The sequence below is a fragment of the Nothoprocta perdicaria genome, unplaced genomic scaffold (assembly GCF_003342845.1).
Source record: "Nothoprocta perdicaria isolate Ctin4 unplaced genomic scaffold, notPer1 scaffold_33, whole genome shotgun sequence".
NCBI lineage: Eukaryota > Metazoa > Chordata > Aves > Tinamiformes > Tinamidae > Nothoprocta > Nothoprocta perdicaria.
The window spans coordinates 3,830,858-3,856,060 of NW_020455566.1; the positions used below are offsets into that span (position 1 = coordinate 3,830,858).

General features: G+C 43.5%; 2 protein-coding genes across 3 annotated transcripts; both read right to left on the bottom strand.

Annotated features, from left to right (window-relative positions):
• Positions 1-3,604: 3,604 nt before the first annotated feature.
• Positions 3,605-11,511, bottom strand: RCAN3 (RCAN family member 3). Of its 2 annotated transcripts, XM_026043523.1 has the most exons (6): positions 11,423-11,511; positions 10,576-10,639; positions 8,911-9,152; positions 5,895-6,068; positions 5,394-5,565; positions 3,605-4,388 (listed from the first exon to the last, which is right to left on the bottom strand). In XM_026043523.1, the coding sequence occupies exons 3-6, from the start codon at positions 9,103-9,105 to the stop codon at positions 4,183-4,185; spliced, it is 747 nt and encodes a 248-aa protein (XP_025899308.1). In that variant the 5' UTR covers positions 9,106-9,152; positions 10,576-10,639; positions 11,423-11,511; the 3' UTR covers positions 3,605-4,182. The 2 variants fall into 2 exon arrangements, with proteins under 2 accessions (XP_025899308.1, XP_025899309.1); XM_026043524.1 differs by lacking the exon at positions 10,576-10,639.
• A 3,411-nt stretch (positions 11,512-14,922) lies between these two features.
• Positions 14,923-25,107, bottom strand: NIPAL3 (NIPA like domain containing 3). Its single transcript, XM_026043377.1, has 12 exons — positions 25,093-25,107; positions 24,000-24,414; positions 22,860-22,928; positions 22,585-22,756; positions 22,416-22,475; positions 21,585-21,730; positions 20,623-20,719; positions 20,186-20,321; positions 19,451-19,539; positions 18,960-19,023; positions 18,660-18,754; positions 14,923-18,311 (listed from the first exon to the last, which is right to left on the bottom strand). The coding sequence occupies exons 2-12, from the start codon at positions 24,096-24,098 to the stop codon at positions 18,112-18,114; spliced, it is 1,227 nt and encodes a 408-aa protein (XP_025899162.1). The 5' UTR covers positions 24,099-24,414; positions 25,093-25,107; the 3' UTR covers positions 14,923-18,111.
• Positions 25,108-25,203: the final 96 nt, after the last annotated feature.

Consider the following 25,203-nt stretch of genomic DNA (forward strand, 5'->3'; position numbering starts at 1 on the left):
CAGGAAAGAGCTTAAACCACAGCTGCAAGGGGGGAACCTAAAGTATAGAATCAAACCAATCTGCCCTAACTGAAGGGCACATCAGTTGACTTAAGCCAAAGGGGAAAACACAACGTTGCCTTTCCCATCCTCTGCTCCCTGGGCTACGTTAGCCACCYAGGAAAGTGGTCGTTAGCTATGGAGTTAAAAAGGAGAAATAATTTATCTTTTGTACTGCATGTACCCCAGCGAAACAACAGATTCCCATTAGTATGTGACTTTGTTGTGGGCTCTCCCTCGTGCTGTTGGCACGTGGCTTCCTGATACTGCAGCTGGAATACGTTCGCTTCACCCAGTAAATCAAACATTCCTTTCTGCAAGCCTCGACCTGCCAGCATGTTAAAAGCAACCTTGTTCACAACAGGATTTCAATGCAGTAACTTCTTTTTCTTTTCGAGTAGAATATGAATACAGTTTAAAAATAAAATTCATAAATGACCAAAGAATAACTCACCACCTGTATTGCCATTAGGTGGGTACCACGAGACTGTCTCAAGGCCTGATCTTTAGAGGAGGGGATGGATCCAGCCCCATGGCCGGTCTTTCCTAAGGCTACGTGATGGATGTTAGGAGACAACCGTGGAGTCGCTCCCACTGCAGCTTCAAACCTGCGATTAGCTACAGGAGAAAAAGGAGTGCTTTATCAGAAGGAATATCGGCATAAATCAGAACTTACCTTCTTGCCCAGAACAAGGAAGTTAAACAGACGCTGGAGAAGTGCAGGACATCAGGGGCCAGACCTCCCTCCTGCAGCCTCAGCGTCCAGCTCGGCTGCACCTCGGGCTGCCCGTCAATGCCCAGAATGGAGCAACCAGAACGATCTGCTGCAGGTGCCACCAGAGCCCACCCAGGAACAAAGACCCACAGACGCAGCCAGCTGTGCACATCCTGTTTGCTTTAGCGGAGGAAATCCTTCTGCATTTCTTCCCAAGGGAATGAGGTTTGGCAGGGGTCTCCTTCCACGTCAGAAGCACRCTGGACCATGAACCCCTCCGAGAAAGCTTTCATGCATTAAGCAGAGCAAGGTCACAAAAGCAGGTAAGCAGAAGATTCATAAGACAGTCTTCCACTGCGTGCTGAGAGCAGTAATGCAAAAGCAGACAAAAATGGAAGCGTTTTTTTTCAGAGAATAAATTAAGCAGAGACATTTTTTATGTGAGGTTCTCCTGGGKATGGGTGGGTTGGGATTCAGTAACAAGGGAGAAATGGAATGAGAAATAAATAATTATAGGATCATGAAACCAGACCCTGCTCTTAATGGCTATAAAATAAGAACAGAGCACCCCTGAGAAACCCGTCTACAGAACACATGGGCAGACTGCCTAAAGGAAAAAAAAATAACAAACATTTTTTCAGCTGCTTCTAGGGAAGAACTCCTTAAAGGAATTTGGGATATTTATTTATACAAAGTACATGCTTAGAAAGGACTCGGCACAGTCGGCCCTCTTGTGCAGGTCTGCTTCTGAAAAACAGCCCCGCAGATACCGGTAGGTCGGTATTGAGGAAAAAGAGAGAGGTAACGGAGGCTCCTGGATGGCCACGCGAGCCAGGACGGCAATTCCGAGTGCCCGCCGCGCCGGAGCGGAGTCACCGCTAACAAGGACCCCCGGGAGCTTCCAGGTTCCTCTGCCCTACGCGCCTCTCCCTCCTCCTCCTCCTCGCTCGCCTGTGCCAGCGTTTGCGGAGGAGCTGGACACGTAATTCCCTGCGGCTCCTCCGACACCGAGCGCGGGGCAGGGGCTCCAGGGGAGACGCCGGCACCGTCGCGTGGCCGGGCAGAGCGCACACGGTAAAGAGTCTGAAACAGAACCACAGAATCGCCTGTTATTCCCCCAAAGTGCATGAGGAGAAGGGAACACGGCCTCCCTCTATTGGCTAACGCAGAAATTCCCTGTATTTTCCAACAGAAATCCTCAGGGACTTCCCGCGCAGCCCTTTCCCTTAGCAGTAATTGGCTTTGGAAAACCTCCACACGACCTGGACCAACGTGCAAACACAGTCTTGTTGCAACACGTAACTTCGAGAAGGCTTTGGAAATAAATACATAATTTGGGCCAATATGTAATGCAGTTAAAGAAAAATAGGTGAATGGCACTGCATTGCTTTTATTGTAAGTCTCTTTACACAGTGAAAGATGCTGGAATGCAGGTTCTTACACATTCTACAGAAGATACATTGACAATAACGTTACTGGGTTTATTTGCCTTAAAAAACCATTTGTGAAGTTTTTTCCACTTAAACCCTACTTATACCGACTTTTACAACGGGATAGAAATGAATCAATTAATACAAACACCACAGAAGATCCCAAATGGATTTCTGGAATTTCAAAATGCACAAACCTGAGGGACAATACAAGTCATTTACAGTGGAATGGTGAAACAGAATTCAGACCGAGTGACTGTAATACCTGAAGATACACATAGATATCGTGCCTGTGGAGGCCAGACGAACAGAAAACATCTGCCAATGTGTTTATTATACACGATTCCTGCCTCTGGAACGAGGACCTGCCTGCAGGATCCTATTTTGCGACTTGCAGCTGGTGACAGGAAAGGATCAAGAGCTGGCACGACATGGAGTTTCAAGCAAGGACACAAACCCACGTCCACTTCTTCCTCTGTGCTGTCAATCAAGCCAAAACACTTTTGAAAGATCAATAACCACTTTATATGGAACTGAACAACACTAAAATGACTTGAAAAAGGCCAATTTGTGATTTATATATGTGAACATAAGCAGGCTTGTTTGTTCACAAATAATTCGCTTTTTAATAGAAAAAGAAGAATCTGTGTCGACTAAAAAAGGTTGGTTATAAAATAGCACAGAAGCATGTGCCACTATACTGATGTGTATCTTCCTTCTACTGAAACACTTAACACAAATTTACAATCTGACAGATCTATGCTTAAAAAGAGGTATCCTGGTGTCAGAACTAGCAGCTGCTTGATTAGACACACAGGATGACACACACACACAACGTCTCAATGAAAAATAGGAAACAAGTGCCAAAAATGCATAAAAAGCTTGTTAAACCAGGCAAATTAAAAAAAAAAAAAAAAAAACAAGTGCCAAAAATGCATAAAAAGCTTGTTAAACCAGGCAAAAAAAAAAAAAAAAAAAAAAAAAAAAAAAAAAAAAAAAAAAAAAAAAAAAAAAAAAAAAAAAAAAAAAAAAAAAAAAAAGGAAAGGAAAAGAAAAAGAGAGAGAGAAAAAAGGACTATAGAAGCACAAGTACATAGGTTCAAAAACAACCCTGGACTTTTTTATTTCCTAACATCATTTAGTCATAATATAGTAGTCACTGAATTTATTTATACATGTAGGCCATCCCCAGGACTGGAGAGGAACAAACGCTACCAGCTTTTGGGAGAAGATCAGGGACGGTGCACGTAACAGCTGAACCCACCTCTCGCTTCACTGCAACTCCCTTGAATTAGCTGTCAGTGCAAACTACTGCAGCTATCAGTGAGGGCAGCAGCAGCTTTGGAGACAGGCCTGGACTCTGCCTTCTCGGGGGTCTCGGGTTCATCCTGCTGTTTTCTTCTCCAATCAGTTAAAGAAACTACTTTAATTCAGTTCCATACCTGTAATTGTCCCCGTTGTGCCTCATGTCAAWTTAAGAGCAAACGCTTGGCAATTCTGAGAGAGGTAAGCAGAGCACTTTCACGAATGATCAATTTGCAAATCAGCCACCTCGGGAGATCACTAGCTGGGAAGGCATTTTAACATAAAGAGTACGTTACACTTAATCATTATATTAACTGGAAGCTGTTGTACCGGTACAAATCAGCTGTAACAGCTACACACTGAACTCTCTTGAATCCAATAGTAATATAAAGGTATTATTTCAACACTCAGTACATCACACTATTCAGTATAAAGAGTATGGTAACAGCTTAAAAAAAATAGGAAGAAAGAAAAGCACTTCTCATTTTTCACTATTCAAGTCAGGGGAATTTGCTACATTGGGAACCCAGTCCTTAAAACTATAGTGCTTTTTAGAGCACTGGCATCCAAAATTTGAACATGAGAGACAACTACAGGTAAAACTTGCTGCTATTTAAAACACATAGCAGTAGTACAAACATCAGTTACTCACTGCATGTCTGATGGCTGATACTGCCTTGAGCAGCACATGATTTAACAGTGCATAGTACCCCCTACCTCCAGTGTACAATCAAACGCTTTGGATTCATTCAGTATTGCAGGYGGTTCTGGACGCCTCGTCTGCATGATCTTCTGCTTGGGGTTTTTTATTTCCTCTTCCTCCTCCGTCTCACTTTCACAGACATGGACCACTACACTAGGAGTCGATTCTGTTCCTGCATGAAGTTCGTACTTCTCCCCTGAAGAGCAGCAAACAAAACAAGAAAAAAAAATCACACCAAGAACATCCTTACAGAACAGTATCAAGCCCCTTCAAGTCTCCTTAAGAACTACAGCAATGCAACCAAGTTATTATTTTCTTGTTTTCACATTTTATTTGTTCAACTTCCATACTTGATCCAGCTTACTACATATTTTAGAACAGGCCTTTATCCCTCATACTGTACTGCAAATACAAACAGTATTTAATGGAAGGAGTAAAGCATGGAAGTAACATGATACCACTTGAAATGCCACTGGTTTTCTGATGTCTTCACTATATCATTTACGCTATGCATTCATGTGACATCTTCAAGTGAAAAGTTCTGAAAACCTTTGAAAACATTAACCAGTTCCCTGGGCAATATCGTCARTGCCGTGTGCTCCGCAGCGACCTTCCCAGAGGCCAGGGCAGCAGCTCTCCGCTCTGCAATGCTGCTCCGCAGAGCCCCTAGCTCCCGTAGAACAGCCCAAATCCCTGCCCTACCTCGCTGAGAGGGGATCTGATTAACATGGATAAGTTCATGAAGGGAGAATGCAGGGAAGAAGRGGCCAAGCTCTTCTCATTAGTGGCCAGTGACAGGACAAGGGGTAATGGGTGCAAGCTGAAACACAGGAGGTTCCATCTCCAGGTGAGGAGGAACTTCTGCACTGTGARGGTGCCAGAGCCCTGGCACAGGCTGCCTAGGGAGACTGGGGAGGCTCCTTCTCTGGAGGTCTCCCAACCCGCTTGGATGCCACCCTGTGCCACATGCTCTGGGTATCCCTGCTTGAGCAGGAAGGTTGGACTAGATSATCTCTAGAGGTGCCTTCCAACCTTGAACATTCTGTGATTCTGTGTTTCCCAGGAAGTGCCATTAAAAAGCCTGACAAACACATGGAGGACTGGCTAACGCCCTGAACTACCCCAATCAGACATCTGCAACAGGCTGACTACAGCTATTTTGAAGTTAAGCAACACTACAAAAGCAGGTAGAAATTCCTACCTGGACCCAACTTGGAGACAGCACAAAGCAGGTCATAGTTTATAAGCGGAGTCGCATCTTCACTCTGCTTCCATCCAACTGGTGGAGACGCAGGTGGTGATATCAGGAACTGCTTGACAGGTTGTGGAGGAAGAAGGTAGGACTTGTCTCCTATTTCACCAGAAACCTGTGCCTGGAGACAAAAGCCAGCACATATGGAACAAAATCATCAATAATAATTCTCTATTTAGTCTACTGGTAATGCAGAACCGTTCTTTGTATTTGTATTGTTTAATTCAGCCCACAAAGTGATTGTTCTGTACTAAATGCAGCTCTATAATCATAAGCCTAAAATAGTCCCTAAAATATGTGTTATTTTCTCTCGTTGAGAATTCACATCAGTGTAGAAGAATTAGAGGTCAATGGGAGCTCCAGAACTTTTTCAGAAATGAAGCTCACGAATAAATGTGGAACAGAAAAGAAACAAGGATACACGTGGAACATCTTTATGTTCTGTATTACCTGTGCAAAATACAGCTTCAACTTTTTCTCATTGAAGTCAGTCTCATGTAGCTCTATCCGTGCTCTTGCTGCTGCCTCTGGATTGCTGAAGTTTATCCTTACTCTTCTAAAGCTTTTAAACAACTGGAATGTAACTTGATTATCATAGACTGTGAAAAGTGCTTCAAATCTTTCCTAAAGATGAAGTACAAAGATTCTCCAAACACAAAATGAACATTTTCACTCAATGAAAACACATTTTCCTTTCACTTTGCTCATCCAAATCTTATCACTCGTGTCCTTAATTGCCTTCCAAACTTGCACACTCCATACCTCACTCAGTTACATCAACTTACAAATTTGTATTCAGTGCAATATCATGTTGTACTACCCCAATCCAGATATCAGGAGTGTAAATAACTCTCCATACATGTGCTGCCACCTAGTGACAGTTATCCAAAAGTAGAGCTGTAAATATACACACACATATATATATATATAAACATACCAATTTATGTTTTATGCAGGCACTTTCCACTTTTGTTTAGATGCTGCTTTAACAAAGCAACAGGGTAAAAATAAATATAACTAGAAAATTGTCAAAAAAGATGAAAGAAGCAGGGCAGAAATAGAATCCAAGGACAGGCTGACTGCAAGAATCAAATATCTAGATTTGAAATGAGCAATGTCTTTTTTAGCCTTTTCTCCTCACACGGACATTCAGCATAACTTGCTAATACAAAGTGCTTCAACTTCCACAAATAAGAATAATCAGCATGAAATATTTGTGCCCATACATCACATCAGACAAGTGCTTATTTACAATTGTGGCTACTGAAAAAATAAAAAACAAAACAAGAGATGAGGACTGATTTTGACACTGTCTGCTTGCAAGTGCTGCCTGCTTTGCCAGCATTAGCTTGACCATCTCTAGGTAGTATAATCTGGAATTGTCACCCAAGCCCTCAAAGAAACSATAAATTTCCAAACTGCTTTATGCACAGGCAGTATGTTCTCCCTTTGATTCGGTACCTATGTGTGCTGTGCATTCAGCCTTTAAAAGAAGATGTAGGCAGAAATAAATGAAGCCATTGCAACATCTGTCCAGAGGCTGACAAAGCAGGATTTCGTTACGCAGGTAAAAGTGCAATATTAACACAAGGCAGCTCTGCTTCTTTGAGCACTAGGCATAAGCCTGCATAGTAAGTTCTCATTTAGAGATATAACATACAATTCTGACCTATTATAAATCAATGTCTTGGCCAGCAATATGAATCAGCTGAGATGAGCTTGCTGACAGTATCATCAATATGCTTCACAAACTATATTTGCAAAGGAAAAAATATCCAAGGAGGTATATGACACATCTAAACAAAACTTCCCTGCAATTTGATGCACAAACTCCATTCTTGGAGGTATCTGAGAAATGGTCTCATGTGGCTGGCAATTAGGTGTCATTTGAAGAAGAGCCAGTGCACTCCCTTGATAAGGCTCGAGTGCCCACAGAGCACCGTAGGAAAAGCAAAGGGGAATAAAAATGACAAATCACACGTAGACACGTGCAAGACAACTGAGCGAGGCAGCCACCTCCAGCACATACCTTCTATACGGTGGAATTAATGGATTATGGGTGGAATTAATGGATTATGGGTCACTGCTGTTTCAGTGGCGCCAGCTAAATTAATTGAGCGCGTTATTTAAACTCGTATTGATTAAGAGATGCTTTACTACCTTCTTCCAAGAGCAGCAATCACTCAGGCTGCTCACCACTTGTAAAGGGCGTTTGAGCTGGAGGTGGAACCAGTGAAAACAGGAATTTAAAAGTCATCAGCAACATAAAAACATATCTTCAAGATGCCTTTTTTTTTTCTTTTTTTTTTTGTTTTTAATTAGACAACATACAMGTTACACATTTTATGCTCCGTCTGCTTCGTTTTCCAGTGAAAATCCATTGCTAATATACAAGGCTAGAAATCAACTTTTCTACCAATCCAAACTGCCTCGCAACAACTCGGGCTCCTTCAAGGGAATCACTCAGCAGCAGGCAGATAAATAGTGGTTAATGAGCTGCTACGCTGTTCTCTCTAGGACACTTGGAAAAGAAAAATTAAAAGTGCTGTATCTGGAAATAAGCCACTAAAAACACTTAACAACCTTTTCTGGCGCTTTTTTTTTTCCTGCAGCCACAAGAGTATGATCACAACAAGCTGCAAGAGCAATAGCTCCTATTATGTAATCCTCCCTCCTCTAGCCAAATGGAGAYCCATAAGCTGCTTTAAAAACTCTTCTGATTCAGGATTCATTTCCAGTCTATTTCGCACTGCTTACTGACTTCCAGTTGTCCCTGTATTTTCTAACAACCGTTGTTAGAACTACCCGCGCCCTGTTTTCCCAGCAGCAGTGTGAAGTCAACTCATACAAAAAAAAAATATTAAAAAAAAAAAAAAAAGGTGGTACTTTAGACACGAATACAAAAAAAAAAGCTTTTTGGCAGATGCCTCTTCAGAATGGCAGAGAACAGACAAGAAACAGGCAAGAAAGGAAAGGAATTTCATGTTTAAGCAGTCAGATCACAGACCACCACAAGCTGGATTACCTCTGCAGCTGCCTTATCTTAACAGTAAAGGCTGAAGCCACATTCAAGGTGCTTTATTATTTCCAACCAGAAAACGYAGCCTGAAAATATATAACGCTCTTTTAAAAGAATCCTTGCCTTGAAATAATATATTTAAATTTGTCTTTGGATTTTATTTAAATCTGCCCTTGCCTTTAGTACACCTTGGATAAACAGAAAAGAAAACAGGGGATCTTTTCGTGGGAGAAGCATTGCATATCCATCAACAATTTGAAATGCCAGGAAAGTGCAGTGTTACCTGCTCTTTGGCAACTGTACTCATTCTGATCTGGGCTTACTGGTAAATATATCATGATTTTTCAATCAAAATATGCAGTAATGCACTGGAAATCCAGACCAAAATGTGCTATGAGTATCTATATTTACAATACTATACTCCAAATATGCCTTAGGCCATCTTACCTTTTCTTCTTGTACCTCAAACACAGCTTCATGGACACTGCAAGCAAAGAGTGAGGTAGGCAAGTCACTTAAATCCATCATCTCTTCCAAATCTTCTTCATTTTCTCCAAAAATCATCTGTTCTTCTTCTTCTTGGTCACTGCTATAGAGGTCTGACTGGCTGTCGCTCCAGGACTTCATAGTCTCTCTGAGCATCGTCTACCCAAAGCAACTGTTTAAGCTCCAGAGTTTCTAATAGAAGTCTGACATTCCAAAAAAAAGCAAATTAAAAATAAAATAAAATAAAATAAAATAAAATAAAATAAAATAAAATAAAATAAAATAAAATAAAATAAAATAAAATAAAATAAAANAAAAAACAGTGTCATAATTTGCCAAGAAACTGCATCTTCCATGACTGCTCTTTAAGATTAATAACTTTACAAAGAACAGAAGTCAACATGCAACTTGCTTTCTTATCAACAAAAGACACTCATTTTATCCTATTGCAGGAAATGGGATTATAAACTTATTTCTTGAAGCAGCTGTTGAGAAATGCCATCAAATGAAACCAAAGGGCTTAAAAAATCCCTAATCCATCTTTGCCCAAAAGACAAGTACTCTAATTAACAACAAACACTCTCAACACTTTATTCTAGAAGGAGAAATAACCTGTGAAAATGGGAAAAGTATATATTTTACATAAAAATAAAAATATAAAAAATAAATAAAAATAAAAATAAAAATAAAAATAAAAATAAAAATAAAAATAAAAATAAAAATAAAAATAAAAAATTTCCAGACTGCTTAGTGGAAGTAATATGCACTTTTTCAGCTAAAACTCAAGTTGGTCATTCAGCAGAAAGGCCAATACTGAATATGAACTTTCCACACACACCTGAAGGGTGATGCTAAACTAGTTTAAATCAATGCATCCTCACTGTGGTCACATAAAAGCTGACTGAATTAATGTGGATTTGTGTATAACTGCACCAGTTCAATGTTATACCTTTTTTCCAAGCCATTAGAAAGCTATGAATAGCTAAACTTCCCCAGCACAGCAAAATCAAGAAGCAATTTTCATCGAAAATGCGTTTCCTCAATGCAGAAAGGAAGAAACAAAAGAAAGAACACGCATAGCTGGTGAAAACCAGTATCTTGCGCAGGCTGATTCATGAAGAAAGGAAAGARAAACGGGAAAGAAAGTACCCAGCACGGAAAAAACAAAAGGCACCATCTGGCTTCGAAGCACAGATCCCCAGACTGTGTTCTGGGCCAAYCAGTCCAGCCTGCAAGAGGACAGGGATGTCTGAAGTCAAGTCAAGCAGCGTGCAGACAGAACTGAAAGGGAAATACCAGCTTATTTTTGCATCCCCAGCACGACCCCTGACAGAGCAGAGCATTTATCACCACAACAACCCCCTAACCTGCATGTGCCTGCTTCCAAAAGCCAGTTACCTGACAAATACAAGAATGAGGAGACCTGCAAAACAAGGCAATAAAGTGTATTTGGCACAGAAAAGGGAGAGCTTACACATGTTGTATGTAGCTGAACGATTTAAATTAGTGATGAACAAGACTGGATACACGACAACATAAAGATCGAAAATTTGGAGGAGGAGGAGGAAAAAACCCCACAAGATTCTTTTAGGATGTAATTAATATAATATCAGTGATTCAACTAACCTACGAAGCAGATGGAGATGCAAGGTCACWGTGATTCTCAGCATGCATGAGCTGGTCCTATGGACTTAAGCAGAATTGTCCAGTTAGTTCTTAACCTTACGGAAATAAAACTTGGGATGCTTGCGGTTACATATGCTGAACACATTTCATCCACACTCCTGTGCAAAACAGGCAAGCAACAAGTACCATTACCTTTGTTTTATTACCTTCAAAATTAACAATTTAAACAAATTAAGGCACGATTGTTCAACAGCAGAGCTGAGATCAGAGCCCTGGTGACCCTGCATCCAAGAGCTGTCTTCTGTTCATCACAGAAAACAACCAAATAAACCTTTTCTTTGCAGAAATATCSTTAAGATGAGGAAAATGCTGTTTTTTGCTGAGCGGCAATTTGCTGTATTTCGAAACACATCAGATGCTGTATAATATACTGTAATATATATATTATTGCATAGAAGAGATGCTCTCAGGCAAAATTACAAAAATAGAGAACTGTCACTTATTTAGTCTTATAAAGAAGTTTAAGAATCTTGATGAAAGGCATACAGGCCCTTTTAGGCCTGCCACATCCAGCTTTACACATTAGAAAAGCTCCACTGACTTCACTTTTCATTATATATGAATTCACGACATTGCAGCCTTCAATTACAGCAACAAAATGCTTTACTACAAGCTAATTTCTGCTCTGTGAAAYGAAAGCGAGTCTCAAATGATGTGTGAGCACAGCACGGGAGAGYGGGGGCAGCTGAAGCTTCCCCAACGTCACTACCGTTTTTCTCAATGAGAGAGTATTTCTCAATGAGTATTTTCTCAATGAGAGAGAGGGAGATAATAAAAAACGATTTACCGGAGAAGTCATCGTGCTGCTTCCGAGAACAGGAGCAGGAATTTGGAGGTTGTTACGTCGCGGCGATTCTCCGAGCTCCTTCAAGCAGCCTGTGGAGAGAGGATTGACATGACCAGCCTCAGCCCAAGTTAGGGAAACATTTCGGCGGTAAGATCAACAGTTCTGTGCCCTCTATGGTGTTCCTTGCAGCCATAAAGGATTAAATCCGGGCGGTTTCCGCAGACTGTAAGCGCTGCCCGGCGTGGTAGGACAGGAGCGCACCGCGGTTCCCGTTCTTTGGTCGGACACCTACAGCTGAGCGCTGGTTTTTCATCCGATTTTGTGTGTTTACGGACTCCCCGAGATCAGTGTCTAACCACCGCGGCGAGCAAGCGTTGAGGAAAACACAAAGCAGCTCCCCCAAAATACGAACGAAACCAAGAAAAACGGACAAACGGCACAAGGGGCCTCGTTAAGCCGGGCATAATATTTATATTATYAATTCACAGGGCAATAAACACACTGTCTCTCCCCCAAAATCCACATTTGGCCACTGTCTAAAGACAAACAAACAAAACCCCCACTTTTTTGGGTTGTTTTGATGTTTTAGATCAGCGGCCGCCGCCGCTCCGAGGAGCCGCGGGAGGCGCCGGGCAGCGCTCACGGCGGCGCCGGCAGCGAGCGAGGGACGAGGCAGACGCCCAACCGCATCCTCCGCACGTTAGCGCCATTACGGTTTATTTTTAGCCAAAAATAATGGTGACAGCAAAAGCCTCCCGAGCGGGATATGCTCCGAGGAGGAGCCGAATGGAGAGGCGAGAGCCGCGAGCCCCGCGCAGCCCGCGGGCAGGGACGGGGCGGAGGGAGCGGGCGGCGGGGCGCTCACCGTGTCCGCGGCGGGGAGCCGGGCCGGGCCGGGGAGCGGCGGGAGCGGCGGCGCCCAGCGCGCCTGCGCGCGGCCCCCTCGCCGCCGCAGCGCCCCGGGGAGCCGCGGGCGGGGAGGGGGCCGTGGCCCGGATGCGGGGGCGCTGATGCGCATGCGCCGCGCCGCTCCCGCCACCGCGGCCGTTGCGGCCGTTGGCGCTGGCGGTGTCTCCCGTGAGGGGGCTGCGCGGGGACCCCCCGCGGCCGCCCCGGAGCCCGGCCCGGCCCGGCCCGCGGCGGCCTTCGAGAGCCCGCGGCATCTTCTGCGCTCCCCGGCGGGCTCTGGTGGCCTCCGCCGCCTCCCCTGCGGGCAAGGGGATTGATCCAGACGCCGTACATGGCCCTAGGGAATTCCCGGGAGTTGATCCAGACGCCGTACATTGCTCTAGGGAATTCCCAGGAATTGATCCAGATGCTGTACATTGCCCTAAGGAATTCCTGGGAATTGATCCAGACACCGTACAGGGCCCTAGGGAATTCCCATGTGGGCAGCCGCGGCCTTTCGGTGTTAGGAGCAGCCTGGGAACGCAAGGATGAGGCCGAGGACACAAAGCAGGGGCCGTGGAGGGGCGTGAAGGGCCCCGCAGGACAKGGCGATGCCCTTGAAGCCTGAGGCCGGAGGAAGGGGAGCGGGCACMCAGGGCCAAGGGCAGCAGTTGGGGCTGCAAAGGGCCCCTGGCTTCCCCTAGACGGGGACCGGAGTTAATCGGCTTTTCCTCACAATTGGCCTCAGCTCGAGGACACGGRTATGGATGGGAGCACGCTCACCGGATGGGAGCAGCGACAGTTTGCGTCCCTGGTCTCCGAGACTAAATCACGGCTTAATCCAGCGATGGGATGATGCGCTTGGAGAGCGGTGCTCTGAGCAGGGTGACGGCTGAGTGCTTGTGTACGTTYGCCTTTAAAATAAGCACAATATTGTTCGTATTCTGTTTTTCACATACACAAAAGAAAATACATTCAAATGTAKCTGCTGAATAGCATCGATAAAAACATGTTGCTCAGCTGCTTTGTCCTCTCTTATAGAGTAAGAGGACAGCTAAGATTYTGACCTCGGTACAGGAATTTCTGCGGTTTAAATGCTTTCTACTAGAGTCTAGATATGGAGAAAGGCTAAGSTCATTTCCTTTACCTGTCTTTGTCATTATTTGTTCATAGTGTAGACGTTTCCCTTAAAAAATAAAAACAAGGAATTGCAGGTATTTTTTCTAGAAAGGTAAGGGACACTCCAGGATAGATGCAGCACATTTTTAGGCAGTAATTGGTTAGTCTTAATTACTTCAGCCCTTTTGGTTGTTATCACCTTGTTTACTCATTCAGTAATACCAAGTTCTTCACTGCTGGCCRGCAATATATTCAGCTTTAATATAAGGGCTACCATTTCCATCCACTTCAGCAGATTTTTCAGGAACATTTTAAACACTAGCTATTTTGTCATAGCACTTCAGTACCATGCTGCTTTTTGTAATGATCCTAACACATGTAATGTGTTAGGATCATTTTGTAATGATCCTAAACATGATTACCATGTTTACCAGAAACTGTAGAACTTAGTGCTGCTGCTCTAAGCAGTCAGAAAAGCCCTAGCTTGGGTTCTAGTGTCCCAGCCAGAGACATACATGAAGAGCAGCTTAATACCAACGGGGATGAGACTGCTCTTTTCCTGCCCTTCCACGTGTTGTTTAGGACCCAAGAGGTGCTCTTAATTAAATGTCRCCTGAGGGTTCTCTTCTGCTTATCTCCTGGGAATGAAGCCGATATCACAGAATGGTTGAGGTTGKAAGGGACCTCCAGGGATCACCTAGTCCAACCCCCCTGGTCCAGCAGGGACACCTGAGCATGGGGYGGCACCCAGGTGGGTTTGAAGACCTCCAAATCACTCCTGTGGTTACCTGGCAAGTGTTTAGGAGGTTGGCAACCGTTCCACGGGATTTACAGCCCTCTGCATCTCTTAGTGGCAGTGCCGGGAAAGGCGCTCAGGCTGCCGAGCCCTGCGGTCAACGTCATGGTGACACCCGTGCTCTGGGGGATTCCATCACCCGCCACAGAGCAGTATTTTGAGACACCTTTTCTGTCTCAGAAAATCATGCTCTTACATCAAGTTCTGTATAACTTCACCTCTAGGTGAGACCTGGGCCCTGTTTTCAAGCTTTCCTCTGAAATAACGACTGCTAAGGTTTATTTTTTAAGTGCTACAAACCACAGTTCTCAAGAAGACTGCATGTATCCCAAAGTTGACACCAAATATTTTAAACTTCGCAGTAAAAGCATGAGCGTTAGTATTACAGTCCCACCATCACATTTTCTTTACAAGTACCTTATTCAAGAAAGTTTTATTCTTTGAATGCACATCATACTTATGCTGATGAATTCAACTCCATCTTAAACTCCTCTCAAGGTAATTTTGGTCAATTATACCTACCCTAAGAGTATCAAACATGCCAGAGTTATATAGCTTTTATCAGAGTTTTTTAATAAGTTTAACTTCCAAAGGTCTAAAACACAAATATATTTAAATACACATGCAACATTGCTTATGAAAAATTAAGGTTATCCTTCTAAGTCCAATATCTTAAAGCCTGATTTATTTACACATCGTAATGTGAACAAGATAACATTATAGGCAGATCATTTTGTACATTCAGCCAACATCCGAGCTGTATTCTACAGCATAAAATTACATGTAAATATACAYTGAGAATATATTAAGTGCTCTGGTGCATTGAAAAGCCACACAGTGTAGAGGCAATAGATGTCAGTTCACATTTGATAAAGAAACAAGAAGAGAGAATTAARGAGGGTTTTTTTTCCCCATTTTAGTAAAGGAGGCAGCAGTCAATGCATTTCTGTATTTTCAGCTCTGGGTTCTGAAATAAAGGCAGCATATTTGGAAATGTGAGCATCCTCTGGTGCTTACAGTGCCCTGCYGCTCTGGAGCTCACCCCTAGATAAACTACAGCTTTGACACACACATTAAAGTGTGCTTTACACCAGCAGATATTTTTCAGCCTGCAAGAGAGACTAGGATGTGGCATGAAGCTCTTCTCCTTTACCTTTTTATGTTCAATTTACCTGCATTGGCTGCAGACATGGCCCTTGTCACCTCAGCCCTAAGAATATTCTGYAAGAAGTTCAGATTTGAGGGTACAAATAGTTTCCTGGTTTTCCAAGTGTGCTACACCAGAGGGGAGGCAAGGAATTTTTCAACACTGAGCTACACACTACAATGTTCAGAAGACCAGGAAAGTCCCACACTCAGTTTAAACATGCTTGTTTTCTCAATGTCCCAGTTTATGCCACAATGCGTTTTAAAATTCAAGCATTGAACATATCTAGCAGTCTACTACCATGCCTAATGTGGCTAACAAAGATGGCAAAGAAGCAGCCCTTGCAACATCAGTGCATTGAAGTGAGGCCTGTAGGCTAAGAAAGGCCCCCAGCTGTATTTGAGCTTGAGTAACCTAAAATTTTGTGATTTGTGTATTGTAGAAACAGACATCATCTCCCGGGGAACCCTTTGACAGAAGGCTGCCAAAGCARGTCTTGCTGAACATAAACGTAATGGTCAGTAACCACAGGAAATACTTGAACGTGTAAGCGCGACTGGGTAAATAAAGCAGGACAACAGAAAGACTTGGAGTCCAGAGCACAACATTCAGGTCCTTTAGATCAACTATTTTATACCGTGGTAACCTCTAGTAATTCAAGGGAACATGACCAAAAGCACAGTTTGTGGGCATGCATGGCATAGCACAGCTTCTTTGAAAAGGGTTCATATATTCCTGTGGTTTCAGAACCACTAGGTCAAAACAGCTGCTGCCTCATTGATTAAAAYGGAAGAGGTCAGAGAAGCCAGCACTCTTATACCCTTCTCAGTCAGCCTACCCCATACTACTTTGTTTTGTAGCGCCAATGAACAAAAGCCACACATAAATTCACCAAAAAATAAACTGATTACCAAGGATACAGAGCCAAAGGYAGTAAATCAGTGTCATTCCAAGTCCAAGGAAATTAAGGTACTGGCAATATTGGCCCATTAATATTGTTATCTTACTTGAACACAGAAAGTATTGCAGGCAACAGGAAAGCAGCTATTTCTTGAGGTTTCATCAGCCATGGTGTACAGGATGCCACTGATAAGATCTGAGCTCAGCCATGCCAAGCTGGTGGTGAAACRCTGGAGAGGTGCACGTGCACACGTGCTCTGCGGAGCCAGGCAGGGCCGTSCCCTCAGCAACACAAAGCAGCCTCAAGTATTTCCAGATTCAATCAGTATTCATAGCTGGCAAGGCAAGCACGTGCCAAGGAACAGTTCTGTTGTCACGTACAGCAGCAGGAGTTGGAATAGCTATATTCCAAGCCAGTGGAGTTCTTGGGAATTTCTGGTAGAGGGAGCAGAATCTGGCCAGTGATATCAGTGACCACTTGAAACRCATACAACAAGTGACATTCATTTGCAAAAGGGTTTTCTAAATGCATGCAGACACCGCCACACATGCAGTCCAGGTCACACCAGTGAGAACTTCCCTGCATAACTGCTGTCTTTACAGAAGATGATGGTATCAAAGTGCAATTGCCTAGAGAGCAGGTGCAACTCGCACGCACCAATCACCATTGCACTTTGTCCCTTTCATGGGACAAGTTTCCCCTTGCATCTATTCTCCCTTCCTATCAGCTTCTGCCCATCTCCTAGAAACTGGAAAGATAAATATCATGAGTACACCAAGCTGCATTATTGTTACAGCCCTCACTGAGTGCTGCACTGTGCAAGCTCCTTTTTTCTTCTTAGGTCCTTCACAACATTAAGCCACCACCCTTCCTGCTTTTGAGAAACCAAACCAAACACACACACACACACACACACACACGGGAACCCATACATACAAGATGTAAGTCAGAAATTCTGCCTGGCCCAGAGAGAAAAGGAAGTGATGGGAAATTTGGCCCTCCAGAACCACAGAAACTCCCATCAGCTACATTGGTCACACTGCTATTCTCCTCGTGTTCTTTTAGTTTACACTGTTCCTTTTGTACCATTTGATCTAATTTCAAGCTCCCGCTACGAAACCAGAAAAGTGGCAAAGAAAATCTTTGTCTCATGCTGCCATATAATCCAGTGGTGCAATAAAAACAAGTCACATAGTGCATATGTTCAACCCTAGTCAGAGACTAGTGAAGGAGGAAATGCTAAAGATTTATGCTTTGAAGGAAAAGGTAGCTTGCTTATTGTGATTATGCCACTCCGAAGATACAGTAAGCCGCAGTATTCTTGCTTGAAAACAGTGCCATTTTATTGCCATGTTAAGATAGTTTTGTGGTTGTGTCAGAGACGTGAGGATTTACAATTTTTTTCCAGAAATCCTTCACAGTCTCTATATGAATCATTAAATCCTGCCCTTCTCTCACTGTGGGCAGCTCCTGAAAGCTTCAGCTTGGAGATATAGCCTTTCTGCGAATGTGTTTATATTGCAGAGTCACTTCTCTTGCCAGGGCTCTGCGTTTCCGCAGCGCCTGCAATCGCAGTGGTTTCCTACAGCCACAACGCGGCACTCCCCATCTCACACTCCCAGAAAGTGGCCTTCAAAGCACAACTGCCATTTACTCCTTGCTACAACAAATGCTTTCCACTTCACAACCATAGGAAGTTATTTTAATAATTGTCCTTGAAAGTTGAGACAAGCTTTAAGCTATATCAAGGCTGGCTTTATACTTATATTTTAAACCGAAAGAGGTAAATAAATAAAGGTCATACTTCTAAAGATTCAACTCAGTTCCTTAAACGTCACTCACTCCTTCTTGCTGTGTTCCAGCACTCGGTAGGGTGGAACAGAAACCCCTTTAGAACCATGTTGCTCCTGCACTATTGGCAGTGTGGCTGGAGTATAAATTTCTGGCATGTTGTCATTGTTCTCTAGGGCACCATAGGAGAAAGAAGCTTTGAGGTCAGGCTGGACTGCAATTCCTTTATCGTGCATGTTCTGCATGCCTGAAAAGAGCAAAGACAGAGACCAAATGCTTAGGAATGGAAGAGCACACTTCCTGCGCTCCCCTAAATCAGAAAGTTAGTGAATCTCAGCGTTAGTGATCCGTGGCTCATCAGTTCTTCAGTGTTAAATGAAGGACATAATGGTTTTCTGCTTAGCAGTCAAGCAACTGATAGAGTGGATGAGGGATGGCAGTCAGTTATATATCAAATGCAGCATGTCTTTTATGAAGCTCACCAGATAGACARTATAGCTGTATTTCCCCAAATACATGATTTTTTTTCCTTTCMCTCTGAAATGCAAGCATTTAAAAATACAAGGTGATAAAGCACTGGATTTTYTACTGTTACCTGGCATAGCATCCATTGATATGTAAGGTTCAAAGGGTATCGATTTCTTCCTGTTTCTTGTGATCAGGAAGACACCTAGAAAGGCTATGAGGCACCTGAGAGAAGACAAAATGTGATGGGGTGAGCATGAAAGGGAGAAGAGACAGTATTGCATGTCGCTTTGTCTAAGTGGCCGTTCAGACCATTTCCCTCTTCAAAACAGCAAGTGCAGGAAAGAGTGTGTTTTTCTGTTTTTTTTTTTTCCTTCCTCGCCATGTAAAGAAATACTCTTCAGATTTAAATAAAAAGTCAAAGACTTACCCAAGTGCAAACATACATATATGGAGAACATCTTCACCAGTAAAGTCCAAGTAGAAAGTTGCTCCTTGAAACAGAAATGATTTATGAAAYTTCTCTTCCCAGCTTTCACAGACAATTACTGCTAGATCTCCAGCCCTGATCAATTCAGGTAACTCGTCACATAAGATTTCTATTTTTATAGCTAGGTATCTTTGTTCTTTTGAAGGTCTTAAAATAGAAAAAGGGAATCTGACTTCTGCTTTAACAGATCTTGTTTACTAGCAGTTTCAAACTTAAGTATCCAGAGTCAATAAAGGACAGATCTTAAGGGAACATTTTAACATATTCCAATAAATAAAAAAGCCAGCTGCAGAAGAGAGATGACAAGAAAACACAAGTCATAGTCTTGCTGAGTATTCACCTAAGCTGGGAATGAGGAATATTCTCCAGAACCTTTTCTCTTCSCTTTGAAAGGGGGCTACCACACTAAGAATGAACATTTGCACTGTTACCTGCTGTGATTGCTACCGTTGTGGACAGGATGTAGCCGATGCTGGCAATCTGAGATGAGTCATACAGCTGGGAGGCTTGAGACAAAAACCTGCAATACAATCACAGGTGATGTGGGGCGACTTGGGAGGAGCACGCAAATTGTAGAACAGTTGTCCTGGCTGGTTTAGTACTCCTTCCTTGGGGACACATTTCCAAGGAACTATACTACATATTTTTAAGAAACCTTATTCTCTTTCTTACTGAACTGCAGCACTTGGTTTGATAAAAATGAGAAAACAGACAAGGTTATTGCTGTGCTTGCTAAAGGAAAAAGGTATTGCCACTGACCACAGGACCAAAGTGTCACCAACATTTTAAATAACTTAYCATCTCTGTTGCTACCAGCATTTTACATTATTACAACAGAGGAAAAAAAAATAGCATCATCAGTAACACTTATCCCACTTTGGTTTTGGGCAGTGCAAAGACAGCATATTGATCTCTCACCATTTCATTTGTGCTTTGTTTTCCCCCCAAATATTTGAATTGTGTATAAATTTCAGATCTACTTGGCAATATCACTACATGAAATGGTGGGGAAGAACCCAGGCTCCTGTGGCCAGGATTGGAGGACAACTCACAGAAGAGAACTGAATAACTCTTCTCACTAAAATTTGCTCCTCCAATAACGAACAGTCCACTGACCCACCGAAACCAGCAGAGTTTCAGACAAGAGGAGAGAGAACGTGTCTTACGTTGCCTGAAAGATCGCTGTAGCGACCATGCACACCAACATGATATAAAATATAGGGTAGTCCAGCTGGAGGTTTCCTTGTATGGAGACGACGAGCATGCCTGCCACAGCCTTCACGGTGACAACAGTCATCGAACCTGTGAATATGCAGGCAGTGCTGAACAACAGAGTGATGGGGAAATATAACACTAAAAGGTAACCTGCATTTTCTGCTTTTTGGAGGCTCTATGTCCTTATGGGAAATAATCTTCAAGGGCAAAGATCATATGCACAGATCCTAAATGCTATTACAATCTAGWGAGTTTATCTATTTTGTAGTAACATTTCTAAATTAATATCATAAGATAAATCAACTAGGTCAATAGAGCCACTTTAGTTAACTGCAGTTTACTAGTATAGTTCAATATTGGAATATGTTACAGGTCTATATCAACTTACCCAGCAAAGCTACCAGGAGAAGAATAACTACAATGTAGTTTGCATTTTTCTCCTTGTAAAAATATAGTAGCAGGCAGAATAGGATGATCTCCACTAGCTACAAAAAAAGAAAAATGTGTATATTAGAAAGTGAGGGGTGAGGGGTGAGGTGCTTGTGAGGTGAGGAGGTGGCAACAAATAGGACTCTGAGCTATGCAAATACTAGGACAAAAATCAAAGGAAAAAAAAMCCCTATGATCCACAAARTTACAGATCAAATTGAGCATGATTGCTAAGATTCCAAYTAGATAAGATGCTAAATAACTTCTTGGAGTTATTAAGTAACACAGAACAGAAGCATGGGATACTTTTGAGACTGTGTGCAGAGCAAAGGAGCCGACCAAGTTATCCGGACTGAATATTCACTTTACAGATCTCAGCCTACTTTCCCTAATGAAGTTCTTCCCACAGTCCTTGCAACACGCATTGTATTAATTGCCAAGCCTACTCCCTACAAAAACAAACAAACAAAACCCCACACAACCACCAAACCCAAGAAACTTAGCATTATTTTCAGTAGGAACTGAATGCCTCCCGATAAAGGTAGTCTAGGAAAAAAACAAACAAACAAAACAGATGTGAGCATGGGATTTGGATACCTCTGGAGCAGCTGCTCTCTGCTGCTGCCGTTAACCTAGTGCCACAGGCTGCGAATGGCAGGTCAGAGAGCACATCTTCTAAAAACCTTTCCATTTAACATATTTAAATCCTACGAGTAATTCGGACAACAAATGTCAAGGTCCCAAATTGTGCATGCAGGTGTCCACATGCACTGCAGAATAGACATGTGCAGAAGTTTGCRTAGCTTCATTAATAATAGGAAACACAGCTAGTAACCATAAAGAAAAAGAATGCTTGAAATCCAAGACCCCATCAGGCATAGAGCAGAACACAACTGTGCCACATTTTATGGGCCATCTTACCATATACAACAGAAATGGCCAGCTCACTAAATGCCTAGTGATATTCTCTCCTGTCATCTTCTCATGACTATTAGGTCCAAACGTTATCAGCAGATAAGTTCCAACAATTGCCAAACCACAGCCTACAAAGGACAAAACATAGCGCCCTTCGGCAACCAAAGGAAATAAAAAGAAAGAGAGGACAAGGTTAGTGTGTTAGTGCAGATCTGTGGAGTTGATATCACACATGCACAGTGACCATTAATAACATCACGGGCATTCCAGCGCGTGACTCACACGTCTCTGCCCTTCATGCCCCGCTTTCAAAAGATGAGAACCGGACCCGCCCCGGGCAGCGCATGGGCTGCGAGTCGAGGGAAAGAGCTCATGCCAGGGAGCATCTGTTAAACAAACAGGGCCTACGAGCCCTGCAGCTGCAGCCTACCCTGCCTACACACCATTTTTCAGGAGAGGGAAGAATGCTGGCCCCAGTTCTGCAGACCCTTGCACACTCATGATATTCAGCTGATTCAGTTGTGCCTGGACTACTGCAGGGCTAGAGTTTCAGCCTGCAGAGCCATGATTTTGAGATCCTGATAATAAAAACCACCTCAACATGTTTCTAAAAAGAGCTAGACAATAAGGCAAGATTCTGCAGGTTTGGCACAAGCCAAAACAAGAAAATTCATTTTCAACAAACAGTAGAAGAGGCACTATAGCTAGTGGAGATCTTGCCATCCCTCCAATTATGACTCCTAAGAGGCCAAGCTGTGTGCAGGATGGCTTGTAAACAGAGAGGAAAACTAAAAATAGCGGAAAACTAAAACCAAAAGATGGAACTGTGTAACTTACTTAGAAAATCCTTGGGCTTCCATTTTTCTTTAATAAATATAATTCCTATGATTGCACTAGCTATGAAAATAGAAGAAAAGAAAAAGTTACATTTTTGCCCAATTATGAGCATTCAATTCACACTGAAATACATACGGCCCTACACAATTGGCATCTCTCTCCATCTTACCTATAACAGACACTGCACTGAGTGGCACAATCAGTGAAAGAGGAGCAAAGGCGTACGAGGAAAACACTCCCAGTTCTCCCAGCACAAGCAGAAAGAGTCCACACCACCATGTCTTGGTTCTGAAGTAGGCTCGGGGGTCCTTGGAACCTGCCAGGCGGATGTGGGTGTATTTCTAGAGCAGAAGACAGGCACAGAAGCCTTGTGTTAGCCTTCAAGCAACCTCTTTAAGCTCAGGATGCTCAAGGCAGTAGCAGTATTTGTTTCACGACACTTACCTGGAGGTTAAGTGCAATACTGATAACGAGATGTCCAAAGATGGCCAGTAATGCACCAATCAAGTTCTCCTGTAAAAACAAAGTAAATATACAGGTATATACTTAACCCACTGGACCCTGAAGGAGATGAGGGTTTTACTCAAGCAGCAGGAGGAGAGACTTAAAAACAGTTCCTAGATCAGCTGTCACTAAAACTCCAATTATCTTCCACCCTGTCTAGGCAATTCAGGCCAGTTCCACGTGCCTCTGTTCCAAAACTGTGAAACTCAAGTGAAACTCAACTCAACTGAAAAACAACCCTCCCTTAACTGACAGTTCTTATGAAAGGTTTAAATTAGCATGCATGTATTTGCATTCTTTGCAGTTTCTCAGAGAAAAACATGACAACATATATGAACTGCTTATTCTAAAGCGAAAGACAACAAGCAGGAACTCCTAGCAAGCTCCCAACCTCCTCATTAGCATTCCTATCTCAGCACTAATTCCTATAGTCCAAAGACAGAATTTGAARGAAAAAAAAATATATATGTAAAGCAGGCTGAATCACAAAGGAATGTACACAGAAGAGTGTCTTCTGAGTCAACAGAAGAGCCTGAGGCCAAGCCAAGCCATTTAACATCTATGTTCCTCCAACAACTGCCTACATCTCATTAGACRTCATGAGCACTTTTCATTTCAGGACAGGTCTCCAAGATACAATATACTTGGATTGTGAATAACCCGAGTTCCTATTTGTTTTCTTCCTCCAACAGTAACTATACTATCCCTGCTCTTCTCATACAGGATAAAGCAATGCTCGACCAAGCCACTTGAAGATAAAAAACATCTCAATTACTGACAGGGGAGCTAGGCTGAAAAGGCACCGCCGAGCAGGGCTTATTGCACCTACCCACCTTCAGACATCCATCTGATCTGCTAATTGCTGGCAGATCTTGCTCCATTATGTCTAGCTTTTCAAGATATAAGATTTCTTTCTTCCTTTCACTGCATACACACATAGTGTGTAATACATGGGCTCTCAGGCATGGCCAAATACAAAGACAGTGAACTTTTCACAAAAACAAAGCTAAATACAGCCCTGCATTAAAGTTACTTGAACAGATAACGCCTGTTAGGGGTACCCTGGAGCAGAAAGCTGACCTTGTACGAAAAGGAGTCTGTGTGTGGCTGCACAGACACCGCTGCAGTGGCAAGTGGAAGCTGCTGAAGTTGCAGATTTGCACCATTGCCTCCTTCCATCTTGGCTTACTGGAGCATTTGCTTTTCAGTCTCTTCGACACTGGAATAGCCCTTTAAGGACGAGACTGAGACGCTGGCGGAACCACTTCACCTGGGGCTTTGTACCACTTCTTCCTTTCCATCCCGTTTTCCTTCAACCAAGGTCGATCAGGCCAGTGAAGCAGGAGCCCCTCTCCGTGGGGTATCTCTTGCTTTTCTTCCCACTGCACTAAGCTGAGACGAGAGGGGTGTCCCACCAGAGCAGTACATCAGCCAACACCTCCAGTGGGCTAGCGTGGCAGCAGGGTCCTGTTCCTCCAAATGACACTAGAAAAGACTAAAAAGGAGAATTAGGTCAAATGAACTCCATGGTACAAAACCTGCAATGAAATCCTGCCACAAATAGGCCACAAATCTCAAACTTTTWCAGAAAACTCCCTGCTACCAAACGAATATCTGCACATATCACCAGGGAAAGAAAAGTTTAAGCAACTTATCAGAATGTCTCAAGCATCAAAGTGTTTGGTTTAATTAAGCTGGCAAACCAGGCGAAGGCCCTGAAGGTGACTTATAATTGACCAGTATTTAACAGGAGGCCTTCCCTTTGGGCAGCTCTAATCAAAAGGCATCCGAAGTCTCCCAAACGCCTCCTTTTTGCCCCCAGCAGCCTGCTGAGCTCTGTTCCTTCTCCAGGACACAGCATCACACCCGTGCCGCGGTGACAGCGCTCCTGCCCGCCTGAACAGGGGTCACTTGGGCACAACCGCTGTGAGCGGAGTTTGAGGCTCATTCCTTGGAGAACCTGCCCACGATCCCCACACACCTCAGCGGTTCCTTCCCCGGGGACCCCGAGGGAGGACCGGAGGAAGGGATGGCAGGGGATAAAACCAAAGGAACAGAGGGGCCCTGGGCTTTGCACGCGCCAGGGTGCCACGCTCAGAGACCATGAGTGCTTCTCGCTTTACCAAAACTCCAGCTCTGGTCCAGGCGCGGGACGCTTTCCTCACAGACTCACCTTGCGGCGGCCGGACCCCCATCAAGGCGGAAAGCACCTCCGGCACGGGGGGACAGGGCAGCGCAGCCGCGAGGAGGGCAGAGCCCCCGCCACGGGGGCGAGGGGACAAAA

What these genes read in the sequence shown, in the direction of transcription:
- NIPAL3 (XM_026043377.1), bottom strand. Translation starts at nt 24,098, where the DNA reads ATGGAAGGAGGCAATGGTGCAAATCTGCAACTTCAGCAGCTTCCACTT. An exon ending in CAGTGCAGTGTCTGTTATAG is followed by an intron (nt 22,476 to 22,584) that starts GTAAGATGGAGA and finishes CTATTTTCATAG; the next exon opens with CTAGTGCAATCATAGGAATT. An exon ending in GAAGCCCAAGGATTTTCTAA is followed by an intron (nt 21,731 to 22,415) that starts GTAAGTTACACA and finishes TGGTTGCCGAAG; the next exon opens with GGCGCTATGTTTTGTCCTTT.